The sequence below is a fragment of the Zerene cesonia genome, chromosome 11, assembly GCF_012273895.1.
Source record: "Zerene cesonia ecotype Mississippi chromosome 11, Zerene_cesonia_1.1, whole genome shotgun sequence".
In the NCBI taxonomy this organism is placed as follows: Eukaryota; Metazoa; Arthropoda; class Insecta; order Lepidoptera; family Pieridae; genus Zerene; species Zerene cesonia.
In genome coordinates this window covers 6,972,527-6,998,862 of record NC_052112.1, presented here as the reverse complement: position 1 = coordinate 6,998,862, position 26,336 = coordinate 6,972,527, and the positions used below count along the sequence as shown (strand labels likewise).

General features: G+C 31.6%; 2 protein-coding genes across 2 annotated transcripts; both read left to right on the top strand.

Annotated features, from left to right (window-relative positions):
- The first annotated feature begins 1,158 nt into the window (after window positions 1-1,158).
- LOC119830040 (cytosolic non-specific dipeptidase) lies at window positions 1,159-9,594 on the top strand. Its single transcript, XM_038352870.1, has 9 exons — window positions 1,159-1,590; window positions 1,821-2,018; window positions 3,104-3,365; window positions 3,628-3,775; window positions 5,691-5,791; window positions 6,141-6,271; window positions 7,029-7,151; window positions 7,580-7,738; window positions 9,274-9,594. The coding sequence occupies exons 1-9, from the start codon at window positions 1,168-1,170 to the stop codon at window positions 9,322-9,324; spliced, it is 1,596 nt and encodes a 531-aa protein (XP_038208798.1). The 5' UTR covers window positions 1,159-1,167; the 3' UTR covers window positions 9,325-9,594.
- A 5,665-nt stretch (window positions 9,595-15,259) lies between these two features.
- Window positions 15,260-23,010, top strand: LOC119830117 (serine protease inhibitor 88Ea-like). Its single transcript, XM_038352980.1, has 8 exons — window positions 15,260-15,443; window positions 19,398-19,695; window positions 19,984-20,151; window positions 20,545-20,806; window positions 20,917-21,015; window positions 21,290-21,420; window positions 21,736-21,862; window positions 22,526-23,010. The coding sequence occupies exons 1-8, from the start codon at window positions 15,439-15,441 to the stop codon at window positions 22,684-22,686; spliced, it is 1,251 nt and encodes a 416-aa protein (XP_038208908.1). The 5' UTR covers window positions 15,260-15,438; the 3' UTR covers window positions 22,687-23,010.
- The last annotated feature ends 3,326 nt before the right edge of the window (window positions 23,011-26,336 follow it).

Genomic DNA, 26,336 nt, shown 5'->3' with positions numbered 1-26,336 from the left:
GAGGAGACGTGAATGCGCTGCCCGCCTTTAAAGGGTAAGGGATAAGAGAAGTATTAACGACTGGAAAGAAGGAATGGACTGGGAAGGGTGATGAAAAAAAAACGAATCTCCGGCTCCCCCATTTAGCACTCGCCGAAAGCACAAAACAGTAGCGTGCTATTGCAAACGGGTTGTCTGTAATTAGTAACATTTAACATATCTAAATAAATGTTTTGTCGATAATTCTTAATGGCAATATTTTATGTTAAAAATATTATGCGTAAGCTTTAATACCTAGAAACATTCAAATTTGAATCCAGTACACTGTATATTCCCTTCCTTTTCTCAGGTAGTTCATCTTTTTGGTTTAAAATCTGATTGATAATACAATTTGCGCTCCTTGCCATATGTGCCCAGATATTTACTTATGGTCATGTATCGGTGGGTTTGAGTATTCGTGCGAATGTGAGTTACAGTATGAATTTCAAAATTGCAATTATCAGCCATTATTTTTAACCAATTCTAAACTACGCCTGCTGTTTACAGAACTAACAAGTGCTCAATATGTGCTGTCTACATGGACACACATCAATGTGGATAGTGATCATTCATAAATACTGTCGACATTCGAGATTGTTTGATATCATCGTGATACTTTGGTTACGTTATCGTTATAAATCACTTGTTGATATTAGTAGTTATATGGGTACCACTATACTTTGATGGTAAATGGTATTGGCAAATGGAAAAATAAGAATTAAGAAAACGTTAACGTACTCTTAGTGTATGAAGAGATCATATCAGTTGATTTAAATTGGCAAAAAAATGCCAATTTAATTTTTACACATAATGACAGTGATACAAAAAATATACAGTGGAACACACTACAAAGGACTTCTTTTTTGAAGTGGTTAACGTCTTAGCTACGACTAGCACAGTATAAAGTAAGAACTCGGTATTTAATGTTACCAATTATAACTTACTATTTAAAGTTTTTAGTTCAGAGAATGAATTTACAGTGATAAGCATAAGTATTTAAAGTAGGCCAATGTGTAGGTTAAAAATAACGATTGCCAACATCTAAATCGTACAAAGAGAATAAATAGGTTATATAATGTTAAACCGTGAATCGTGTAGGTTAACGGTTGATGTTATACGGTTATTTATTTCCCATCACTAGTGACTGGAATGCAAAATAATGCAATGTCTTCTCTATTACGCCGAGTGCTGCGTGTTTGTTGTACAGTTTCGAATTTACCGGTGATAAGGCGCCCCGCATTAACTTATAAATTACGCCCCCTTAATAAGTTTTATTCAATATCCCATCAGGAGGTAACCAAGAAGATGCCTTCAGAAAAAATATTACCGCAGATTTTTAAATATGTTGACCAGAATGTGGATTCGTATAAGAACCTTTTAAAAGAAGCTGTAGCAATTCCATCTGTATCATGTGATGTAAAATACCGTGATGACTGTGTTCGAATGGTTGAGTGGACAAAGGAAAAATTAAAGGAGGTTGGCGCGAGTACTGAACTACGAGATGTTGGATATCAAACAATTGATGGCAATCAAGTTAAATTGCCGCCCGTCCTTGTTGGTACTTTGGGCAATGTAAGTGTTTATTTTTTTTAGTGTAAAATATTTATAATAAAAAAAGGAAATTTCGTTCTTTATGGCATCTAGTTCTTTAGTAACGTGCTTTTTATGTATTATATTCTTCAACTCAAAAGTGGATCCAATATCATAAAGTTATTCAAATTTTTTACTGAATTATTAGGTACAGTTAAATTGAAATAAAAAAAAGACCTTATCATATCAATCATGAAATATTATTTTTTTAGGACCCAAAGAAGAACACCATCTGTATTTATGGGCATTTGGATGTGCAACCAGCTTTGAAATCTGATGGCTGGGAATCTGAGCCCTTCGAACTTGTTGAGCGTAATGACAAACTCTATGGCAGAGGTGCTACTGATGATAAGGGACCAGTGTTGGGATGGCTGCATGCTATTAATGCTTACAAGGGCATTGGTGAAGAGGTTACCAATATTTATTATTTACTTTTGACATTTAATGACTTTGTAAAAATATGAGGTAATTTAATTTATAATTAATATCGATAGAATACTTTCATTCAATCTCACTAATTAATGTAACATGCTTATTACTGTAGGGTGCTTATTAGCAAATTGATAAAAATGTTCTGTCAACAAGATAAAATACATTCTTACATTTTTTTACCTTTATCAATACTATCATAATTTAAAGATAATGTGTTGTTACCATCTGTGGATTTATAAATATTGTTGTGTTTATCTCTGTTCATGTAATGACATATTACAATTATGATGCAATGTTATGTACATCCATGTGTGATTTTTTTAAAAATCACATTAATCGCCTGACCCACCTCTGGTGTGTATATGAACTGGCTGTTCACCCTGGCTTGTCCAGGTTTAACTAAATAAGAAGTCACTTGGCTATCTAAGTCAATCTAAGTTAACAGATTTGTATAGTTACAGAAAGTCCTGGTGAATATATAACATACCAGTTTGAAACTTCCACAAAACTGTTATCAAGCATTTATAAAGCATTTCAATGCTATAAAACATTTCAATTAAATTTGACATCAAGCATCTTAAATATGCTTGACAGATGGTGTTTTGATTGTTAGCAACATTATATGTTACAATTCTGAATTCAAATAAAGTAAAATTAGAAATTTACCAGAATGTTTGCTACAATTAGTTAGTTCTGTGGAATACCAGTTCACACATAATAGCCCATGTCCTTTTCCTTATCATTCATCTTTTCTTTTCATCCCTTCATTCCATCATCTTCATTCCTTTCTAAATCCCATGCTTTTAAAGTCGGCAAATACTTATGTCTACAAATAGCCCTGCAAATGTTGGATGGTAGTGCTTACCGGAGATTCAATAGCTTTCAGGAGATTCAATAGCTTCTTTGCCGACTTAGGTACAATAAATACAGCTAAAAAAAATATAAAATTTTTCAATACATACATACAAATTAAAGATATAAACTTTTATATTGACTTTATGTACTCATTCCATATTGTTCATTTAAGATGTGTATATGTATACAATAAAGATGTTTTTTACAGCTTCCAGTCAATTTGAAATTTGTTTTTGAATGCATGGAAGAGTCTGGTTCGGAAGGATTGGATGAGCTGCTAATGACGAAATTGAAACCTGAAGGGTTCTTTGATTCCGTTGATTATGTTTGCATTTCTGACAACTACTGGCTAGGAACAACTAAACCATGTATTACATACGGTTTGAGAGGAATCAGTTATTACTTCTTGGAAGTGGAGTGTGCAAAAATGGATTTACATAGCGGTGTTTATGGTGGAACAGTGCATGAAGGTAGCTATATATAGAAAAGGCTCCACAGAGATTCAGAGCTCTTAACAGTTTCTTTAAATAACATAATCCTAATAATTTTTTTACATATAATCGAAATATAATATAATTTAAATACTACCTCAGTTAACTTTTTGTTTAGAAAAAAAGAACTGATTTAAACTTATTCTGATGATAATATCAATCGATAACCATTAGTTTAACAACAATTTTACAACTATCCGAGATTTATATATTTATATATTTTCATTGTGTTATTTTGCAGCAATGACAGATTTAATTTATTTGATGAACACACTAGTGGACAAGAATGGAAAGATATTAGTTACGGGTGTTTACGATTCCGTAGCGCCCTTGACCGAAAACGAAAAGAAGCTATATGATACAATTGATTTTGACCCTGAAGCTTACAGGTTTGTGTACTTTTTTCTACGCCGAATGCATCTGCAGTCAAGTCAAATGTAGTGTTATAATGCGGAAAATTTGTTTGTATGTTTGTCACATTTTGTCACACAAAAACTGCTGGACCAATTTCAAAAATTATTTCATTGCATACGTCACTTTGTAGTAACATAGACTACACATGTACCACGGGCGAAGCCAGGGCGAACAGCTGGTAGTAGATAGTTAAGCCAGTTTTTATTATTTTGCTCTGTGTGTTACTTAGCATTTTTATGTCTTCATTATTCGTTTATCAACATTTATGTCTTTCAAAAAGTTAATGAACTCAAATAACCATTTTCCACATGTATTGTCATTGAAATAATTTCTATGTTTATTAATTAACCCAATTACGTCAAAAGGAGAGATATGAATTAACTTTTTTTATTAAATTAGAGTTTCATATCACAAATTTAATTTTTTTTTTTGTAAGAGTTGTTCCAATTTAATTTAATTTCTTTGAATAATTGCTACGGTTTGGCAAAAAACGCGGGGTTCGAATCCCGCCTTGTGATCAAATTTTTTCTATTCTTTTAAAATTTCTCATTTATAAAGCATTTCAATGCAATAAAACTAAAAATTCAATTCATTGAATAATTTAATTTATATCGAAAATTTTTCTCGAAATAATGAATGAGTGCTACCTATTTCATAAACATTTTTCTAATGACATGTGAAAATATCATATTGCAATGAAAAAATTAATGTGGTTTTCAAATGGAAGCTCCATTGAATAATGGCACTTTGCGGCTGTCGTAACATTGTTGCGGTTTACAACAGATGACAAGCTTACTATTTATTAACATGAACTAATTTTAATACTATTTTGAAACGACTTTCTCAGATGTTTACTACGTGCACTATTCAATTTTTCATAATATATCATATTAACAATTTTGATAGTTGTATAATATACTCGTATTTATCAATATGTTAATATTTGACTTTTACTTAGTTTGAGTAACATCTTGATAGTAATGTAATTGACAGTAAATTATGCAATACTCGTATATTAGGAATTTGTTGATTACATTATCAGTGAATGTACTTTGTGATGATAAGATGTCTGCTGTGCTTTTGAAATTGGTTTTAAATCTTAAAAATTATTTCCTTTAAAAAACCCAAATCCTTTGGGGGCGAAGTACATTGTAGATTCTAAAATGGAACTGAACGTAAACAATTTTCTATCAAATACAAAAAACGAATCATACCAATTGGTAGGAAATTCATAGAGATATAAGGTAAAAAATAAACAGAAATTAATATAGCTAAAAACACAAATTATTTTAAATTGTCTCACTTGTGTTTTTTTTTTTTTGTATTCTTGTAATTCTTTAATCTAGGCAATCTTAATCAGGATAGTTAGATAAACTCATGATATTATATAAAGCATTTCAATGCTATAAAACTAAAAATTAAACTCATGATATTGATTTGTATGTTTGATTTAATAATGTCCGTTTAAAATGGGTCAAAATCATGTCTTTAAGAGTTGGTTTCATACAAACATACAACCAACAAAAGCGTTTTAAAAAAATACAGACGAAATCCTCCTTTGTTTATGGGAACGTTAATAAAAATATTTACTAATTTATTTAACATCCTATTAGTCGTGTTTTATTGTTTTATGCCTGTCGATTCCTATATTCAGAAGGAGATGACAAAATTTTATCAAAAAACTGTACAATAAATTGACGTATTCTATTTTTCTATTATATACATTTACAATAGACGTGATAAATATTCTCAATCAATATCTCCATAGGCACTTGATATTAATTGTATTTTTATAGGACACTGCCAAGCCAACCCTTGACTATAATTTCTAACACATATCAATTCGATATGTTTCGAGAAATATTAAATGATATAAATACTTTTTTACAGGAAATCGATCGAAGCCCACAAACTGGCACACAACGGTGTGAAGGAACAACTCCTAATGCACAGGTGGAGATACCCAAGCCTATCTCTTCATGGCATTGAAGGTTGTATAATTATCCGTTTGTCCCTTTGTCCCTATGTATGCTTAAATTTTTTAACTACGCAACGAATTTTGATGAGGTTTTTTGTAATAGATAAAGTGATTCAAGAGGAAGGTTTATATGTATAATTACATCAATTAAAACTACTCCGAATTTAACGCGTGAAAAGCCCCGGACTAGAAAAATAATAATATAATATAATTAAACTAAATTAAACTTAATAAAACATGTATGTAAATTAAGGTCTTTAAAAAATGGCGGTTCAAGCTTTTTAGTTTCGACGTACCTTTTACGAGTATGTCACCTTATATTGTTGATAGGAGAAATGAATTCTAAATGATTGTATAATCAGGTGCCGCTTTCCAGCCGGGTGCGAAAACCGTGATCCCCGGCAAGGTGATTGGAAAATTCTCCATTCGTCTTGTCCCCAACCAGGAGCCGCAAGAAATTGAAAAACTGGTCTTTGATTATGTTCACAAAAAGGTACGTATATGGTTTTGAAAGAAATTCTTAATGAGAGCTATGTGTAAATGATTATTTAGGTCATCTTAGTTGATGTCTTATTGTTTGTGTGTATATTTATATTAAATATGGGTACGTTAATAGTTACATGTGGTTGGTTAGTAGTTCTTTTTAATTTGTCATTTTCCGCTTATTTCCTGTATTTTTTTTTTAATTGTGAACAATTTTTCTGTGTGATAAATTTTCTATTCGTACTTGATTATTAAAGGAGTCAATGATTTGTTTTGCTTTTTAGGTTCGAATTAAACTGAGAGTTATAAAAATGTTAATATACTTGATTTATTAGGGCCGCGGTTTTGATCGCGATAATCGACTCTTATTTATTATTCCATAGTTACGAGTATATTCCAAAGTTGCAGTTATTATATTATTTATCTCAGAATTCATTATCTTCTGTAATGGACGAATGGTCATGGCGATTGAAATGCATACACTCAATATTTACATTAAGAGACATAAAGAAAGTTTTAAAATATATAATTTTAATTAAAACTATTATATTAATATAACGTTTTTGTGTATTTTTTATACAAACATCCAACAAACGAGCACGTGACTTAATTTCTGGATACTCGTTGCCGCCAACGAGCGTTTGTAGTAAGGGTCAACCCTAACCTTTAATTAATAATTATTAATTAGTATTTTTTTTCTTGTACGATTTACGATTGAAATTTATAAATGTGAATAGAAAATACAGTATTATTATTGATATCCGCAGTGGGAAGAGCACGGGTCGCCGAACAAGATGCGCATCTGGGCGCAGAGTGGGCGCGCGTGGACCGAGAACCCGGACCACCCGCACTACCAGGCCGCCGCCAGGGCCACCAAGCTTATATACCAGGTGATTACCAGGCGATTGACGAGATGTTGGTTGTTGGTTTTTGTTACGAAGTTTTGTCTCTTCTATTCATTTATGTATATATTTATGGATAGGTACCAGCTTCTTTCCTTACTTTACTACAATTAGTATGACTTAAATTAAAATACATCATATTTATCATTTTCTTGATATGAGACAACAAGAAGTAAAATAGAAATTAATAAAATAAAAAACGTGCGTGTGTGCGAGTGGTTGTGTGGATGGGTGTGAATGTACATGTATGTGAGTATATATATCATGGACTAATACTTCATTTTGTTAATGTTGAACTAATTTATCTAATTTATAACTAATAGTTTCTCTTACTACAATCGGTTATCACCTCAATTCATTATACACCGATCAGCTATACAAACTCCAAAAACAAAATAGTATGCACACTGTTCCAGACGGAGCCGGACATGTCGCGCGAGGGCGGCTCGATCCCGGTGACGATCACGCTGCAGGAGGCGAGCGGGCGCAACGTGCTGCTGCTGCCGATGGGCGCCGGCGACGACATGGCGCACTCGCAGAACGAGAAGCTCAACGTGCGCAACTACATCGAGGGGGTGAGGCGCGATTCACTAAAAAAAAATTAAAAAAAAAAACTAGCTTATTCGTTTTTTTTATGTCTTCGTCGGAAATGGAGCTGGCGGGCCGCCCGATAGTAAGCGCTACCGCCCATGGATATTTGGTGAGGCATAAGGTCGATTGTAGACCTTGCCTCTACAAATGGATTGCCGATTTCGAATTGGAAAGGGATTTAGAAAGGATTTAAAAGAGGAATAAATAAAGGAAGGACTAGGAAGAGTAAGGAAGAGAAGTTTTTTTTTTGATGTGGAGCTGGTGGAACAATATCACCTAAAATCGTGTACACGCAAGAAAAATTAGGCAATCCAAACCAATCCATATATATACATTGTCAAAGCCTCTGCTTTCGAGGAGTTTCCTCCATCACTTTATAATATTATAGTTTATAAATACATATACATACTCTACAATATTATAGTTTTTTGTATGTGTGTGTCGGTGAATATAAACGCATAATGTTCACCCGTACACCATTTTTTGAAACACATACACGCTTTTAGGTCATGTAGGCCCTTATGATTAACCGTATTAAAAATAAAGCGAGCATGATTGACGAATAATCACACTCTGTAGTGTTTTAAATGAATGAATTTTTTTAAGTAAAAAAAACCAATGAATTAGATTGACGTGAATGACGCTCTCCAAATATCCAATTGACAACAAGACAAGTTCAAATAAATAAAAGAATGAATCGTGGTTGATTAGGCTTTTATTTCCAGATGAAGTACGCTTGAAATCAAAACCCAGACAGAATATATTATTATAGGAGTGCTTATATTTTAAGTGGTTTTACTATTAGTGCTTGTACAATCTGTAGCGGAAGGTATAACGCAGTGATATTAATATATGTTAGAAGATATAAAATGTGCTATGTAAAAACACACCCGATTTCTATTTATTTTATTATCAATAAAAGCCTACACGCTGTCCTGTCTAAGCATCATCTAGGAACACGGTTTAATGGGTATCTTATGCAAGATTTTACCATTTAAAATTACTACCAACCGTTCTTATATAAACTAAAGGCCAAACCCTATATGTTAGAATAATAGTACTGAAGTGTTAGAGTAAACGGCAGTACTCGTATATAATTTAGATTCTTTGTTATCCAGTAATGTTTAAAAAGTGTATTTTACAGAGACTAATTCTTATAATGCAATTTAAGTATACCGTTTATAAAACGTACACAAAGTATTTTTTATATTATTAGCGAGTCCATTTTATGTTTTAAAAATGGGTACAAATATATATATTTTTTTTAATACATTGAAGATTTAAGGACTAATCATTTCTTACCTAGATTTATAAACTTTTTTTATGTGAGTCTTGTAATTTGTCTTAGCTAAAACTCATATAGTCTTCATTTGCCGGTTCGCTCGCATTTTACTCTCTTGTAGCATGATAAATTCATAATTTTTATATATTTTGACATACTTAAGCTTAATATTTTCTTTTACTTAATATAATTAGTTGATTATATTTTTAATCATAAATATAATGTTTTTTTTTTCAGATAAAACTTTTCGCTGCATATTTGTATGAAGTCAGCAAATTACCTAAATAGGGAGCCACATCTACAGAAAATTGCAGCAACTAAAATTGGATCGAAATTTAAAAATGATCAGTATTTTTTGAATTAATGTGATTGGTTTTGCACGAGCTTATTCAATTCGTATAATTCGATTATAAAAAGCTGCCTTACATTTTATTATATTAAAAAGTAAAGGACAAAACATTCCATATCATTGAGTACAATGTGGAACTAATATTATGTAATGTGTTTACACGAATGCTGTTATTTTTTATTAAAATGTAATATCTTCATTTTTTGCATAATTTTAATATAACATATGTTTATTATAAGCATCCTAAGTTGTATGTGCATAATATTTTTTTTAACGATCATAATAAAGTTGAATTTATATCAAATGGTGCATAATAAAAGTTTTGTATTATGTTATGTGTTTTATTAATCGGCTTCATTACCACCGAATTGAAAGCCGATGTCTATAAGCTCTATCAAACAAGGCCTAATTAAACATTTCGTTTGTGGTTTGTCCCGCACGGATTTTGCGTCATTGGACAACCTGATATGGCAAAATAATGTACAAAATTAAACCGACTTCAACGATTCTGTTCTTTGCTGTTGCTACGTTTGTTTTCTTTGTGTATGCTAGGGATTTGTTTTGCCCTTTATGTTAACAACAGCTGAATCGATTTTGATGAAACTTGCACTTATCCCTCATTGATCCATACCCAACACAACTAAAAAGCAAAAAATACATTTCTCAACCGACTTCAAATTGGCTTAAGCGTGGACTAATAAAATAAATTAAATTTGGCACACATGTTTAGAAGCTATTATCGCCTAACATATTCAAAGACTGCAATTCTGACCATAATACATATATATGCAAATCGAATTGATTATATTTAGTCTTAAAAATCATTGCAATTCTATCGTCTCATCCCTGTGTCCCTCCCTTCTGAAAACTATCATACATTTTTGAAGTTTAAATTCATCATCATCATGTCTTGATTAACTTAAATAATTAACATATACATATACTTCTATTTTTGACTTATCAAACCGTTGTTCATTTATAAATATAACCACGATTATTGAAGAAAATAATATACCTAGGTACTCGTAATTCATAGAGGATAAATCGACATTAAAAATATTATACTCGTGCAGGCACACTCCTAGTATTACAGTATATTGCATATAAATGAAATGCAGTTTTGATATGATATCTGTTAGGTTTAAAGTGTTAATAATAATTAGTCCGGTGCTAAGAGAATGGGTGGACAGGCGATGCGGGTCCCTCAACGACCGGGTTGTGCAGATCTTGTCGGGGCACGGGTGTTTCGGTAGCTATCCGCAAAGAATAGGACGTGAGCTGACCCTCACCTGTCATCACTGCAGCAGCCACATGGATACGGCTCTACACACACTGGTCGAGTGTACAGCCTGGACAGAGTAACATCGGCCCCTCGAGGTCTTGCTTGGAGCTGATACCGAGCTGACCCTGCCACCACTGACCATCACTGGAAGGCGGTTACGGCCTCGAGGCCATAATGAAATTAAAGGAGGATGCAGAGAGGGCTTGGGAAAACGATCCGCCGCCGGATTCACTGAAAAAAAAAGGTTTAAAGTACTAAGCACTAAGCGATAAATAATAACTAAATAACTCTCTGAGTATTTAGATAATGCCTAGATAATGGAAAATGCTCTATAGTAGAAAATAAATGTAACAGAACCCAGATAAGAAAATGTAAACACCGGAAAATTGACTACTAATATCAGAATAATATGAGAAAATTGTTTTCTTATCAGACTTGAGTGACTATTTATGACGATGTCCCTACCATGTGTAAAATCGTAGTCGATGATTCTAAGCATACATAATATAAATGATGTATTTTCCTCGTTATTGTGTGGTTCTGATAAATACTGCGTATTTCGGTTTAAGTATGATGGTAAAGAATTCAATTATAATAAGTGTGGTTAAATCACAATAGTGATAAATGATTTCAATTCCTACTATCTGATTATAATTATACAATAACCTACCTATATAATATAGGAGCTTCCCTTTTCTCTGAATATTAACTGAATTACATAATGTAGTGAGAACATTTTTCTTCTAAATGTCTGAAAAATTAAGCCATCAATCGGTATAAAAAACCGCAATTTCTGAGAAAATTTACTATGCTTAAGCCAGTGTATATTTTTACCCCATCCGAAAGTGGATATTTCAACCAACTATACCTAAGTCCACAAAAATAGAGATATTTTAATGTAAGTTGTAAAGATTATATAATTAGGGCGCATTTAAAACTAATTATTTAAATAAAAAAATACAGTTAATTTAGGATACAGAAAAGTAAAAAACATAAAAATGTAAAACCTTCATTATTTGATTTTTTAACATAAGTTTTGAGGTTATGTGAAAAAACGTGCAAAAAGAAAATGTATCTGTTGGAAGAAGTGATCTTATAATTATCTACAGCATACATCTTTATAACTTTTCCATTTGACTATTTATCATTAGGACTTGTAGTGATTAGTGTGTATAATATGCCGGAAATCGCGAAAACCATTTTTTCCCCTTAAAACCTCCTAACCTTTTACGTTTCGATTTTAGGTCGAAGGTAGATTATTTTACCTCAATTTTTTTCTTACACTCTTCCTTTTGTAATTAGTTTTATTCTTTTACTGATCATGCAATCTTCTGTTCAAGAGACCCAAAAAAAGTTATGTTTTTCTATTTGTATTGTAGAAAAGAAAGGAGTAAAGAGACATTAACCATAAAAAAGACAAGTTTGACAATAGATAAGTTTTAGTTATGTACTTACTTATCACCCGTATCTAGAAACTATATCCAAATATTAGTAGAAGCAGACCAATACCTTACATTAATTTAAATATCAATTAAAAAAGAAACGCTATCTAAATATGAGTTTTGTTTTCAATATAACAAATGTATCACAAGTGTTTAACCTGGATATACTAACCTGTATCTAGAACATTTACGTTCACTTATAGAAAGTTCATTATTCTCACTATTATAGTTGCACTTATCTGAACAATCAGTGAAAACGCTACAGGCGAAGTATCAATGAATTGAATTTCTTTGAATAGGACAAGCAGATGTCTAATTAAAATCATAATTGATAAGCATATGGAATTCGCTGTATGGATGGTTCGTGTTATATATTATGTTTCATGAATAGTTAAGAAAAAAATTTCGCACACTGGATATCGGAACAAGAGAATGAGAACAATTTATACATTAATCTAAGTATGCTCAACGAGCACATGATTTACGAATAGGTGCTTTTGATTTTCACAGTGTTATCCAAAGACCTATAAAGATACTAATTGATAAACTTTGCACTTCAAATTACGTAATATAATTTATGTCTATCGTATACCTTAATTATATTTATTAAGGTTTAATATGAAAATTGTTCTGAAATGGTAAATTTTAACCATCTTCAAAACCACAATAAGGCACTCAAAATTGAAAAATAAATGTTATCATCACAAGCGCCACCCACTCATCCGTATCAAGTCTATATGTTTCTATGTTTTGGTAGTCCTTACTAATCCTTTTAATTTTCTTTCTGACACTAGCTAACACTATATTTATTATACCTTTTTACTAGCTACTAGGTTCTTGATGTGTATGTGACTGTTTGTCTTTTTTATGCCGTAACGGAGCGATTACGTGATATGATTTTTGGGGCTGGAGATAGTAAGGTTAGGGAGTGATAAAGGGTAGATTTACTACGAAACATCTTGTTTCCAAGGGAATTTCTTCATAACGCGGGCGAATCTGTATGGGAGAAGTTAGTAGGTATATGCATACTGATGTGGATATTTCCAATTACCTATAAATGTCAAGGCTATATGTTTTATAATAATGAGTATGCAAAAAGAAATTAATTGAAAAAATAAATTGTAAAAATGTCATACCAACTTCCCTTTCGATTTTTTGAAGTTGGTATGACATTATTCACGAAGGTTCAAATATGGAAAGAAAATCATTCAGTCTAGATTATTCTGTGGAATAAGTAAATTTAAAATCAATGTTATCGCAACAATAAGATTCATATATGTAATAGATACTAAAATAGCATTTTTCCAAACGTACCTCACATCGCTTTCAATTTCGTATTTTGGCAAACATTATAAAGAGTTTTGTTGTTTGTTGAGTTTCTTAAAGGTCGAATCTCTAAATAATGATTAACATTTGCCTTCACGCTCGCTCAGATATCTTTTAATAATAATATCCAAAGCACCTATCATTTAAATATGCTTTTAAATCAAATTATTCTATTATCATGAAGCGAAATGTGATTATATTCATACTAGCTTTCCGCCCACGGCTTCGCCCATTTTGTTTTTGCATTAAAAGGTATGGTATGCTCTTTTCCAAGTTCAGCACCATACTAAATTTTATCAAAATCCTTTCAGTGGTTTAGGCGTGAAAGCATAACAGACAGACAAACAGACAAAGTTGCTTTCGCATTTATAATATGAGTAGGGACAGGGATTAAATATAATACTGAAAGGAAATGTTTTTGTTTGTTTGATTGAGCCGTGTAAGCTTCGAAACTTCTTTGTCCATTTTAAATGTTCACAAGCAAAAAATCATATTATGAATATGGAAGTTGAGCACGCTTAGGCACGAATTGAAGCCAGCTCGAACCGGAGTAGGTACTACATCCACAGGTTTGATGAAAGGAGCCTTTTTACCTCACCCTTCCCAGCTCATTCCAATCCTTACCTATTAAAAGCGGACAACGCATTTACTGGGGGCCAAACTCTGCAAATATTCATGGGCGGTATTGATCGTTTTCCATCAGGTGAACTACCAGCTCAGTAAAAAAACATTATTAATGAGTGAGCAACGCTATGCTTAATATTAAGTTTATTTTCACAAACCCGGGACGAACAGTCACTAATATACCTACATATTGCATTTATCATCTGTTTGTTTTAGATATCTGTGCTCATGTTTGATAAAATGTTTGTTTAACGGGAACCATTGCTTTTCTGTAGGACAGAGTATTAGAAAATAAATAGAAATGTTCATAATCTACAAAAATGTACTAGCCTTCCGAACGCGGATTCGCTCGCGTAATTAACGGAAAAGATAAACGATCTAAATTATTTCTGTTCCAAATTTTGTTCAAAATGGTTCAGATGTATAGGAAAAAAGAATAGACAGACTTACTTTCGTATTTATTATTACTAGCGGTCCGCCTCGGCTTCGCCCGTGGTACATATATAGCCATGGGCACTGAAATAATTTTTCACATCGGACCAGTAGCTCCTGAGATTAGTGTGTTCAAACAAACAAACAAACGAACTCTTCAGCTATATAGTATTAGTAGTAGATTAGGGATAAATATAAAAAAGACTCACAAATATAACGTCTTACTTTGAACATCCACAAAGTGTCTAATTATTGTGGTTAATTTAATCTCAATAAATTTTATGGAGAATCCTTTTGTATTACGATATTTGTGTAACACTAGTCAAAGATGAATCTTAATATTTCTTTTTTAACTATTTAAAACACAGGCATTATACGAACCAGGTATTTTAACAAGTGTCTTAAATCTACGATAACGATATTATGCATTCTAACCGTATGTAATCGGACTACATCTTTTTTTGGGCCAAAAGGAGCAGCGTTTCACAAACATGTTTCTGACAAAGTTTTATTATTGTTGCATAATTTACTTTTTTTGTCCCATGCATTGTATTCGTATATAAAATAATTCATTCTTCATTTGATGCTTTCTTAAATATCAGTTAATTAAAAACAAATATGTACGTAGGATTCTTATGAGAAGTTCATGGTATTCATGTAAAAAGAAATAACATGAAATTGAATAAACATATGAATAATATAAAAGTATACAGCTCGTGTCACCGTCTGGTTTCATACGTACACCAGTCACAAACATAAAAGAGGATAGCGGCCGGTTCTCAATCAGTTAGCCTCAGAGCTCCGCTACAGAATAACGTTACGTTACTTTCACGTAAACGAAAACATTAAAACTAGTTAAAAAATAACAGTGATTTTACGTGACTTTTACATTTTTACTGCCCAAATACATTTAACGGACGAACACTATAGGATTTTTCAGACAAAGGATGAGGTGAGCGCTGTTTTTTTTCTTCATGGATGCAATTGTTTATCCTGTTTATAAAGAGAACATATATCTATGTTGTTATATATGTAGTTTAATACACATTGTGTTTTAGTCTAAGGATTTAAATTACTTTAAATATAAAAATTATTATTGTAATGCAATACTACTATCTATACTGCATTTTGTGCATTACATAAGAAAGCAAGAGATGAAATATTATGTTAAATAAATTTATAATATTCCTACTAATATTAATCAATCAAAGCATAGTTTATGCACACTACTACATCAGTATCAATTTCTGTGTACTGATTGCTTTAGGCTAATCAGTGTTTATATTAAACTGTAAATACAAATAACAAGACGTCTCATGCTGATTTTCATGCACGCTTTCTAATGCCTATGACGAATTTGCGTTGAAATTACAACATATGTTTATGTCGTCGTCTATACAAAGAATAAGACATTTAATATAATGTCATAAATAACGTTGAATATTACATTACTGCTAACCCCTGTTTGTTCTCAAATTTTATTTTATTGTAGTTTGATCTGATAGAGTATCGTTGATGGATTTTATATAGTAGTATTCTTTAAAAACGATTTCACAGCAATTTAAAATAAGGTATCTACTGAAGTACGTAAAACTGTGTGAAATATAAGGTCAGTCAAGAATAATGATAGGCAATTAAGTGTTTATCTGTATATTCTTAAGATGCACTTATATCGTCACAGTCTTGTTCATTGTTAAATTGTATAACATGATAAGAATATTTAATGTTGAATAAGTGTTTTTTTTATAATAAACATTAATAAAATCTCTGGCATGTCTACACGATTTCATGCTATCAAAACCTCAAATCGTCCATTGACTCCTGTCTAACAGAAAAAATTATGTATTATTCAAAACACATTAAAGTTGCATACATGGAAATATTTGTAGGTACCCGAACTAAGTAAAATACATACATATTATATTGGAATAAATAATCTAAGAGCGTCCGTAGCTGCATTTATTCTATTATTTATTAAAAACGAGTAGGTCTTGTTGGTAGTATGTTTTACGGATGGGCGGCCGAATGATATTTATAATTTAGTTGTTCATATTGAAACTAAGTGTATTGATCTTATTTCTTTCAATATTTTTAAAATGGGTTAAAAATTTCTCAATTTACCATTAAAGCATACATGACCAGTACGTAAGAAGTATTTTCATATTAAGGTTGAAATTTTAAAATGAAAACACAACTTCAGAACGTCTAGGTACCTATGTCTAAAACCAAACATTTTACAATCTAAACTAATATTGGAGAGACGAAATTTTGTATTGTGATATTTGTATGTATATTATTGTATTTATGTTTGTGTTGTTTTTACACAAAACTACTGGATTGATTGCAAAAAATATTTCGTTATTAGAAAGCCATCTCCATTTCCACCGAGTGACATAGGTTGCATGTACATCAGGCGAAGCTTAAATAAGCTAGTACATAAATGATGTTGTTTGTAGTATTAATTTTTATGTGTTAACTAATTGTCCGTGAACAAATGGAATTATCTTATCTGTTGCTGAATCCTTATGTTCAGATTCTTTACTAAAATTTTTTAACGTTTTACAGAAACACAATAATGTATTACATTTATTGGTATAGTTATACACTACAAATACTATATAGTTACACATACGCTATAGATCCATATTTTTTATTAAAGGGCACCCTGACATAGCATCTTAAAGTGACAAGTCAAAAAAATCTCCACTATAATTGAGGTTAAAATAAAGAGAGGTATTTGTGTAGAATTTTTGATTCTTCAATAATATGACCACCTTATGAGAAGCATACTGAAGATATAAAAAGAGATACAGAAAAGTTCCAGAAAGGAATTGTAGGAGTCATTTATCAGTTATCAAGCAGTATAGGTTAAAATTAAACAGACAAAAAAAAGTGATATGAACCGCTTTGAATTTATATATTAGTACTTTGAGAGAGGGTCTGTGATTAGTATACCTATATATATTATAATAAAAAATTGTATAGATTTTAATTACGCTGCTCAACAACGTTTGTTAAATATGTAACTATGGCATAGACTAATGTACAGAATTGCAGTTAAATTACAAGTTTGTACACAACCTATGTATTATAACATTACAAAGGTAGAAAAATGTATTATACACACTCGAGTGTCATAATATAAGAGTTGTCTTTCATCGATCAATATGTCCACAGCTGATAACACTGTACTTTGTTTGTTGTTTCATATTCCGGTAGCGTACTTTACCAATAACGTAGTAAGTACATGCTATTGAATCTTATGCAAACGTTACGTTACTTTAAGCGTGACTGGTTTAAAAACGCGAAGATTTTAAAAGGAAATATGGAATATTTAGGTTGCCTCTTGAGAAAGAAGACTTACGAGATCATATGAAGATATAGGTATGAGTTGGAAACAGTTAAATTACATACCCATTTACGCTTCCAAACTGATTTATGTTTAAAGCTTAAAACTTCTAATAAACATTAATGAAATTTGCAATCCACTTTTGAAATTGCAACGGTTAATTCTTAACGGTGCTGTCATAAAACATTTTTACGTTTTCTGAAATCATTACCGTAATCAATGATTCGCAATGCACCGTTATATGTATGGGAATATGTAGGTAACGTTTTTTCCCAGCTTCTCACTTTTACGACGTATCGACCGATTACATTATAAACTTACACGCAAAACGTAATATGGATTATAATTAAATTATTTGTAATATTTACTCAGGGTTTTCACTATTACATAATATTCAAATGACACAATGACAAACATCCGATACTATAAAATATTTAAGTTTATGCCTGAAATTATATGAATGAATTTTTCGTCCCCGGCAAATATGCCAATTCCTTAAGTAGTTTCTAACATGGTGATCGAATGAGATCACTACGGTCTACAATGAAGACTCAATCTTTCTCACCTAAATATATGACGGAGGAGGTTATTATTTAAAAGGAAATTTGGACCATTAAGGTATATTTTGTCCTCAATAAAGTATAAACCGTTTGCGGGTACGAATGACACGCTTTAGTGGTCCGGTTGTTGTGTAACAAATGCGGTGACGTGTCTGACTTTCTCTGCGCTGATGATCTTCAAAGGGAAATCCGTGCATTATGCCCGAGTTCTATTGTTCACATTGGAATTCCCTCTAACGAATTAGAATAGAATGAAGGTTATGAAAATACAGCAATGCTTCAAATAATTTGAATAGACAAATACATACATAGCATAGCATTGCTGATAATAGCTATTTGTTTAGATAGTATTTGAAATAGGTCATGATAAATATATGTAATAGTGTGTCATAAATTATCATAGCTATATAATACATACATTGAATAGTTATTGGAATTCGTCGTATAATATAGCTGGTATTACGATTAATGTAAAATAAATATATCCTTGACATACAAATAACATAATTCTGCGTATTCTTACTATGGATAAATGCATAAAAGATTTCGTCTTGAATGCATAGTATATATTTATATCACAAATAATATAAAACTACACCTATACCTTGTACATATGTAAAAAACACGCGTCTCTGGGTTTTCCCAGATTCGCACAGGGACAACCGCGAGATTCCATTCGTGACCAATCCTTTCCTTGCTTTAATAAAGCGTTAAGGTTACTCGTTGACGTATATTCTATATCTGCAATTATTATTTTTACACCTACTATTATATTTACTAGTCACTATTGGATTATTATACACAATGCAGTAATTTGTTTTGTATTTTTCACGTAAACGATTTTTACTAAATTGATTTGATTGATTGATATAAGAAGTAATTTTAATCAATTATATCTTTGCCTTTGTAAATTAATTCTCAAACTAATCACAATAAACTTTTTAGTATTTTTCTAATGTGAACTTACATAATTTAATTAAAAAAATATTTGTTTCAGATTTAAGATGATTAAATTAGTAATATTGGTCATCGCATCGGCTGCCGCAGTTAACAGCCAATGTTTTTACAAAGACGATGCATCCAAAAAGCTTAACCCCGATGATCGAATAAATATGTACAAAGGTCAACTACATTTTACTTTAGACCTGTTTAATACAATCAACAAATATGTACCAGATGACAACATCTTCTTTTCACCATTTTCGGTTTACCATGCTTTGCTCCTTGGATATTTCGCAGCGGGTCACCAAACAGAACAGGGATTAAAACAAGCCTTGAAAATTGCTGATTCTTTGGTAAGACACATTTCTATGGGAGATTTCTTTTCTTTAATACTGCACATATATACAGCAATCATAATTTGGTGAATGACGAGCTTTCATTCATGCAAATTTTTAATGTATTTTCTAATTTATAAAGTATCTTATATATTTTGAACATCTTTCTTAGACATCCCCAAATGTATATTTATATGTTTTGTATGTATTGTTACGTTTTATTCTGAAAACAATGGATTCAAGAGCGCAGCTAACACAACATGACCAAGATATTGTATCCTAAACTTACATTTTGGCCGTTTTCAGGACAAGGTGAACCTGCTTACGGCTTACAAAGTGGACAAGAGGTCGCGAGCTATGAACAACAACAGCGACAGCTACGAGTTCACAAACGCTAACAGGATGTTCGTCGACAACGGGCTGCACGTCAGACAATGTTTACTCGACCTCCTTTCTGGGGAACTTGAGGCATTGGTAATAACGTTGTTGCTAATATATTTGGTGTTATGCTTTCGAGTTGGGTGGCTTTTGATCGGGCTTAATTCGCTTGAAAGATTCGATATGCCATTGAACGTCGCTTTCTCTTTCATCGCACTCTTTCGCTTTGTGACCGAGCATAATAGGTACTTCTAAGGAGATTTTAAACGCATTGTTGTTACTAGATATGCAACGCATGTCAAAGTACAGCGTAACTGATGATTGCACCTAATTACATTCAATTATAGTTAATCATACAAATAAATGGTAAATTACTATATTGTGAATGGAAATATTTATTATTACCCGTTATTGATTTAGATTTTTAATTTAAGATATTTGAATCGTTACGATTTGTTTGCGATAAAGACATTTGGCTTCTGCTTTCAGAACTTCCAAGACCAACCAGATCAGGCGAGGCAGTATATTAACAGTTGGGTCGAACGGGTTACAAAGAACAATATTAAGGACCTAATTCCCGCAGACGGCATCTCACATTCCACGAAGCTAGTTTTAGCAAATGCTGCGTACTTCAAAGGCGTGTGGGCGTCAAAATTTCCCGCTGAGAGAACCAAGAAGCAAGTTTTCTACGTCTCTGAAACTCGCCAAACTTTAGTCCCATTCATGAGACAAAAGGGAATATTCCACTATAGTATGTACTATTTTCCTGTTGTAGTGAATGTTTATATATTATATTAAACATTACTAATACCCTGATATAAACAATGCAACTGCGATTCATTAGTTTTTTCAACTTTACAGTGGTAAATGAGGACCTTGGAGCTCAAATCCTGGAACTTCCATACAAGGGCAATGACATCAGCATGTACATTCTTCTTCCACCTTACTCCATGAAGGAAGGTACGTAACTTTTCTCGTTTTAATAGTATATTCGTAATAAAATATTGTGGTCTGCTTTTCATTCCATTTAAGGTTTCGTAACCATGTTTTATACATATCTTTTTAGTTTTAGTTTTAGTCATAAGGCTGCGGTACTGTCCTTGCACGTAGTTAGTTGTAGATAAAATAACTAAAAGAATAAAAAAACAAATCGTATTATAATTGCATGCATTATATTATCTGTGGCCATACTAAAATTTTCATGCATTTTTAATATATCTGTTCTGATTTTCAGGTGTATCAAACATTATCAACAATTTAACTCCGGAACGTCTTGCGGCTGTAGTAGAAGAAGGTTATATGGGTCGCGAAGTTGTCGTTGAAATACCCAAATTCACAATTGAAAGATCTTTAGAACTTAAACCCGTAAGTTTTCAAAGCATCATTTTTAATATGAAATAATATTAAAAGGACATTTACGTCATTTCAAAATTATGTTATCGTTATGTTATGGTCAACTACAAAGAGAATGTAGTGTGTACAAGTAAGTGGGTGTAAGAAGTGGAATACATTTTTGAAAATGTCTTTTTTCTCAAACACAATACAAGTACAAAGTAATCGAAAAAACGTGTAAGCATGTATTTAAGACTCAGAATTTGATTCACAATAAAACAAAACGACAAAGCAATTTGATGTACTTTTATTATATAATCTCTTGTAAACCATCTGTAAATATTTTAGATTCTCGAAACCCTTGGAGTTGGTGATCTTTTCAACGTCACGTCAGACTTCTCCACCCTTACTGATGACCGCGGTGTGGTCTTTGATGATGCGGTCCATAAAGCAAAGATACAAGTTGACGAAGAAGGTAATTATTATTCACTACTAGCTAAAACCCGCGGTTTCACTCACGTGATACCAGTCTCGTAAGCTTTTACCTTTTTACCTGGGTTAAATCAGACTTGATCTTGACTTAAGATCTTTTTATTAATCTAATTTCATTCTGATCATATCAAGTCTTTCGAGCGTGAAAGAGTAACAAACACATTTAATTCTAACAATCATTCACGTTTACAATATTAATAGGAATCTTATTTTCCATTAACTATCTTCATTAATACCGAATCAACAAAGGGTTTAACTGTACATATTTCACTCACATTATCGAAAATTATAATTAGTGAATAAATTTCTATCTGAAGACCACATATTTTCTTCTCCAATGTTATTCTGTACGTTTAAAAATTAATCATAATCAGTTTACTTGTTGTTTTTTACATAAATTCATTTTATTATATGTAATATATTATAAAAAAAGTCAGTACCATAAATTTATCGCCCTAATTAATTATTAAGTAGAACAACAAAGCATTGACATATACATACCTATACTTGATCACTTGTGAAATAAAAAAAACCACCGAAGTGTATAGTGATGTTCGTAAACAAATTTAAAGTTTAAAACTATTATCATTTAGCACACCAACGATTTTGGCCTAACAACTTTGTAATTTTATTCTCTGATTTCCAGGTACGGTAGCAGCAGCTGCGACAGCAATATTCGGATTCCGATCATCTCGACCCGCAGAGCCCAGCGTCTTCATCGCTAACTTCCCCTTCGTTTATGTCATTTACGAGAGACCCACCAACTCCATACTCTTTATGGGTGTTTACAGAGATCCTAAGAAGTAATAAGCATAGATACTAACTATTTAACATGTTATTTTTCATTACTGTACGAACTGTACGTACCTCGTGTGACAGTGGAAGAATGTTCCGTGCAACTGTTATTTGTGAGTGTTAATGATAAATGTAATGGAAATATGACTGCACTAAATGCAATATATTTATTGAAAACTAATCTCTTATAAGCTCTCGTTTCAATGTTTGTTTTACGGAATAATGGTATGTTCCATTTCAAGTATTATGTAAACTTTTTAACGGAGATGTATCATTGGAAAAAACACTTGAATACTTCATATTTTACATTAATTTATTATAAATTTTTATTAAAAATGTTTTGTTTTATTTTTGCCTTATACTCAATACAAGACATACACGTCGAGTAAGATTTTATAAAAAGTAAGTTATATGGAAATTAAACATTCTAATAGATGCGTTCGCTTATTCGATCGAAATATTTGATACAAGCACAAAAATGACTGCTCAAACTTTCATGGAAATACATAAGTATATAAAATATAGAGTTTTAACTGCAAATTAAAATGCGACAATTCTTTGTATATGCACTATTATTTCCATCAGTAATTTGTGAATGTTATTATAAGCAAAATGTATTTATTCTATATCTTATTCATTTGTTAATGCACCCAATTCTACAGTACCAACTTAGTCCAAAATTTTAGTCGGTGACTTACTGAGTCAACTACTCCTCAACTTAAACTGTCAATTATATAGTTTTTATGATATTACCAGATGCAACCCTTATTGGTGAAATAATATTGTCGCTGCTAATGACTCAATATGACCAAAGATTGGTAATTGAGTGAGTGAAGAAATGAAGCTTTGAAACAAGGACATAAACTGTTTATATAAAATTAATATTTCATCATGATTCCTTAATATTACGCCGATCATATACATGAAACGTAATGACACCTATAACTTAATAATACATTACTTCAAAATGACATTTTGTAAATAGTCGAATAGTAAGTAATATGCAAGAACGTAACTTAGCTGATGCTTGGTTGTATACGTGAGGTTCGTGACCCTCCTAATAAGTGCTGATTACTTACTGGAAAATCTATGATAAAATTGACGACCCATCACATTTAGAAAGTTAGCGTGTCAAGTTATAATCACTGGTCAATGTTTACATCTCGTAATAAGCATTTGTGAGTTAAATTTCTCATAAATGCAATGTGCGTGGTTAGATTCATTTGTTCAGTTTAGTATATGGCTGCTATTTCCATTTACTGCGTTCCTACAAGGCGACAACTTAAACGTTTCCGCTGTCGCTTTTTACAATTTAATATTCATTTTGCATTCCTTATTCTAAAAGCGCTTTACCAAATATGTATGTGTTGAATATGGAATATTCAAACTAGGAATAGCTTATATGAAAACAAAAAGTTGAAGCTTGATGCACCTTAGATGAATTCTTGGAAGGAATGCTAGAGATGTTCTAACATTACCATATATGTGTGTGTTATAAAAGCTATTTGTAAAATTAAATCCAAATAAATCGTTTTATAAATGATTGAACTTATTTAATAAATATGGAAAGACTATATATTTTCACGGTCACTAAGCTTAATGTATAACATAAATATTATAACACAAAATTTTTGCTTTAATTGGGCTAATGTGACTGGTGACTGATTGATTTTTGTAAAATTGCGTGAGTTTTTATATCATGATATTTCAATAGGATCGACAGCTTCAAATGTCTGTATAATCTGATTTGATTTTTTTATATATTACCCTTAAATTGCCTAGCTAGGTCCTATAAAGAAGCACAATTTTCCAAATGTACATATTTCTGAAATGCCTAGGTATTTATGTCTGCACTATAGATTTCTATATATTTGCGTTTTATTTTGATATGGAATGAAATGTTGTATTATACACCCAGTTCAAGTAAGCTTCTACGGCAATGAAGAAACAATTGACTATTTTCAGCAATAACACCAAAATTCATACTTCCAATTTATTCATATAGGTCTACTTAGAGATTATATTTGAACAATGAGTGGAAAGCGTGTAGCAAGGTACGTAAATCCATCGGAAGTGTTCACGTCGTCGATAGGATCGCTCTGCCCACAATGGAGCTAATTACAACGTGTGGCCGCCGCACATCGGCCGGAACACAAAACAATGGCCGGCCGGAGACTGACGCTATTTCTATTTATTTACATGCCTTTTGTTTGATCGTCTTTCTATCACAATGCAATTGGGGTACTCTGTACATTTACATGTAAAATTTACTGTATGAAAATGTTGAGTTCAGAAGGGTTAAGAAGTTTTCTTTGAATTCTAGTATAATATATCGATTGGTGATTTATTTTTTGTTATCAATATTTGAACAATAGTTTTTGATTTATTAGTCGTCTGGTCATATATTGTAACCAGGGTTTAATTCGGTTTAAGCATGGAGTCAACAAGCAGTTAGTAATAAAAATCCGGTTTTGTAAAATGTCAGGACAGTCGTAGGTCACCTATGACTGTGTTTTTTTTAGATTTATAATCACCAGTCAAGGTTTGTTGTTAAATGACATATTAGGCTTAGTCATAACTGTTCCTTATAAATAGGAAGTATGAAGAAAGTGAATATGAAGGCTTTGCTATGTCCTAGTATAAATAAGGTATCTTTTCCGAAATTATGGGATTGAACATGAAACACAAAAAATATTATAAAACATTTTATTAGCAAACTTAAGTAGGAAAGTAAAAAATATAGAAATTCCATATAAAACTGAAAATATTGTAAAATTATGGTAGCTACAAACTGTATTCACATAACGGATACTTCATACTGTTGTTTGAACCATGCAAACCGTGTTCGCTCATTATATTCGCATACAACCTTTGTGTTTTATACAAGTTAATAAAAATATTGTAATTAATGGAATCGCTAATTAAATCGTGCAATGTGACTTGTGTTTTAATCTCGTATATATCAGAATAATGAAAATATACACTCGTATTTTAAATAATTGCTCTGCGTAATTTTGTGCAACGCTGAATATAGCACAAAGGGTTCGTGCGAATAGAATCATTAGTTGGAAGACTACATCTGTAGCAGTATCGACACAAGAATACTATATATAGTTTTTGTGACGATTCTGTTACTACAAGCACAAAGTAGCATTCGCTTAACAGTCATACATAAACAATAATCACAGCTCGGATTAAATCAAAATTAAAATCTTTTTCGTTTTCCTTCTATCGTCTTAAATATAAATCTATAAATAAATAATGAAATTATTGTACAGGGACGGCATGTAAGGACGAAGTGAACAATTTATTAATTTCACGATTACATTTGAGCAATTACAATTCCAAATAAATTAAAAAGTATTTACAACTGTTCGTCACTTTGCCGACATACATTACAAAAGTAATTCATCCACGTCATTCTCTATATAATGTATCAATAATATTAAATTATTAATCATACATCAAGTTATCAATAAAATCTTATACATAAGATTTAATAAAATCTAAAAATCAACTCAGGAACAAATGCAATATTAAGTAATTAATCGATTGTAATGAAATTATTCATTCATTTCTCGAATAAGATCCAAAAACAAACAAAAGATAGTTTTTATATTTTACAAGTATAATATATTAACAACCATTTATGCGAATTGTAT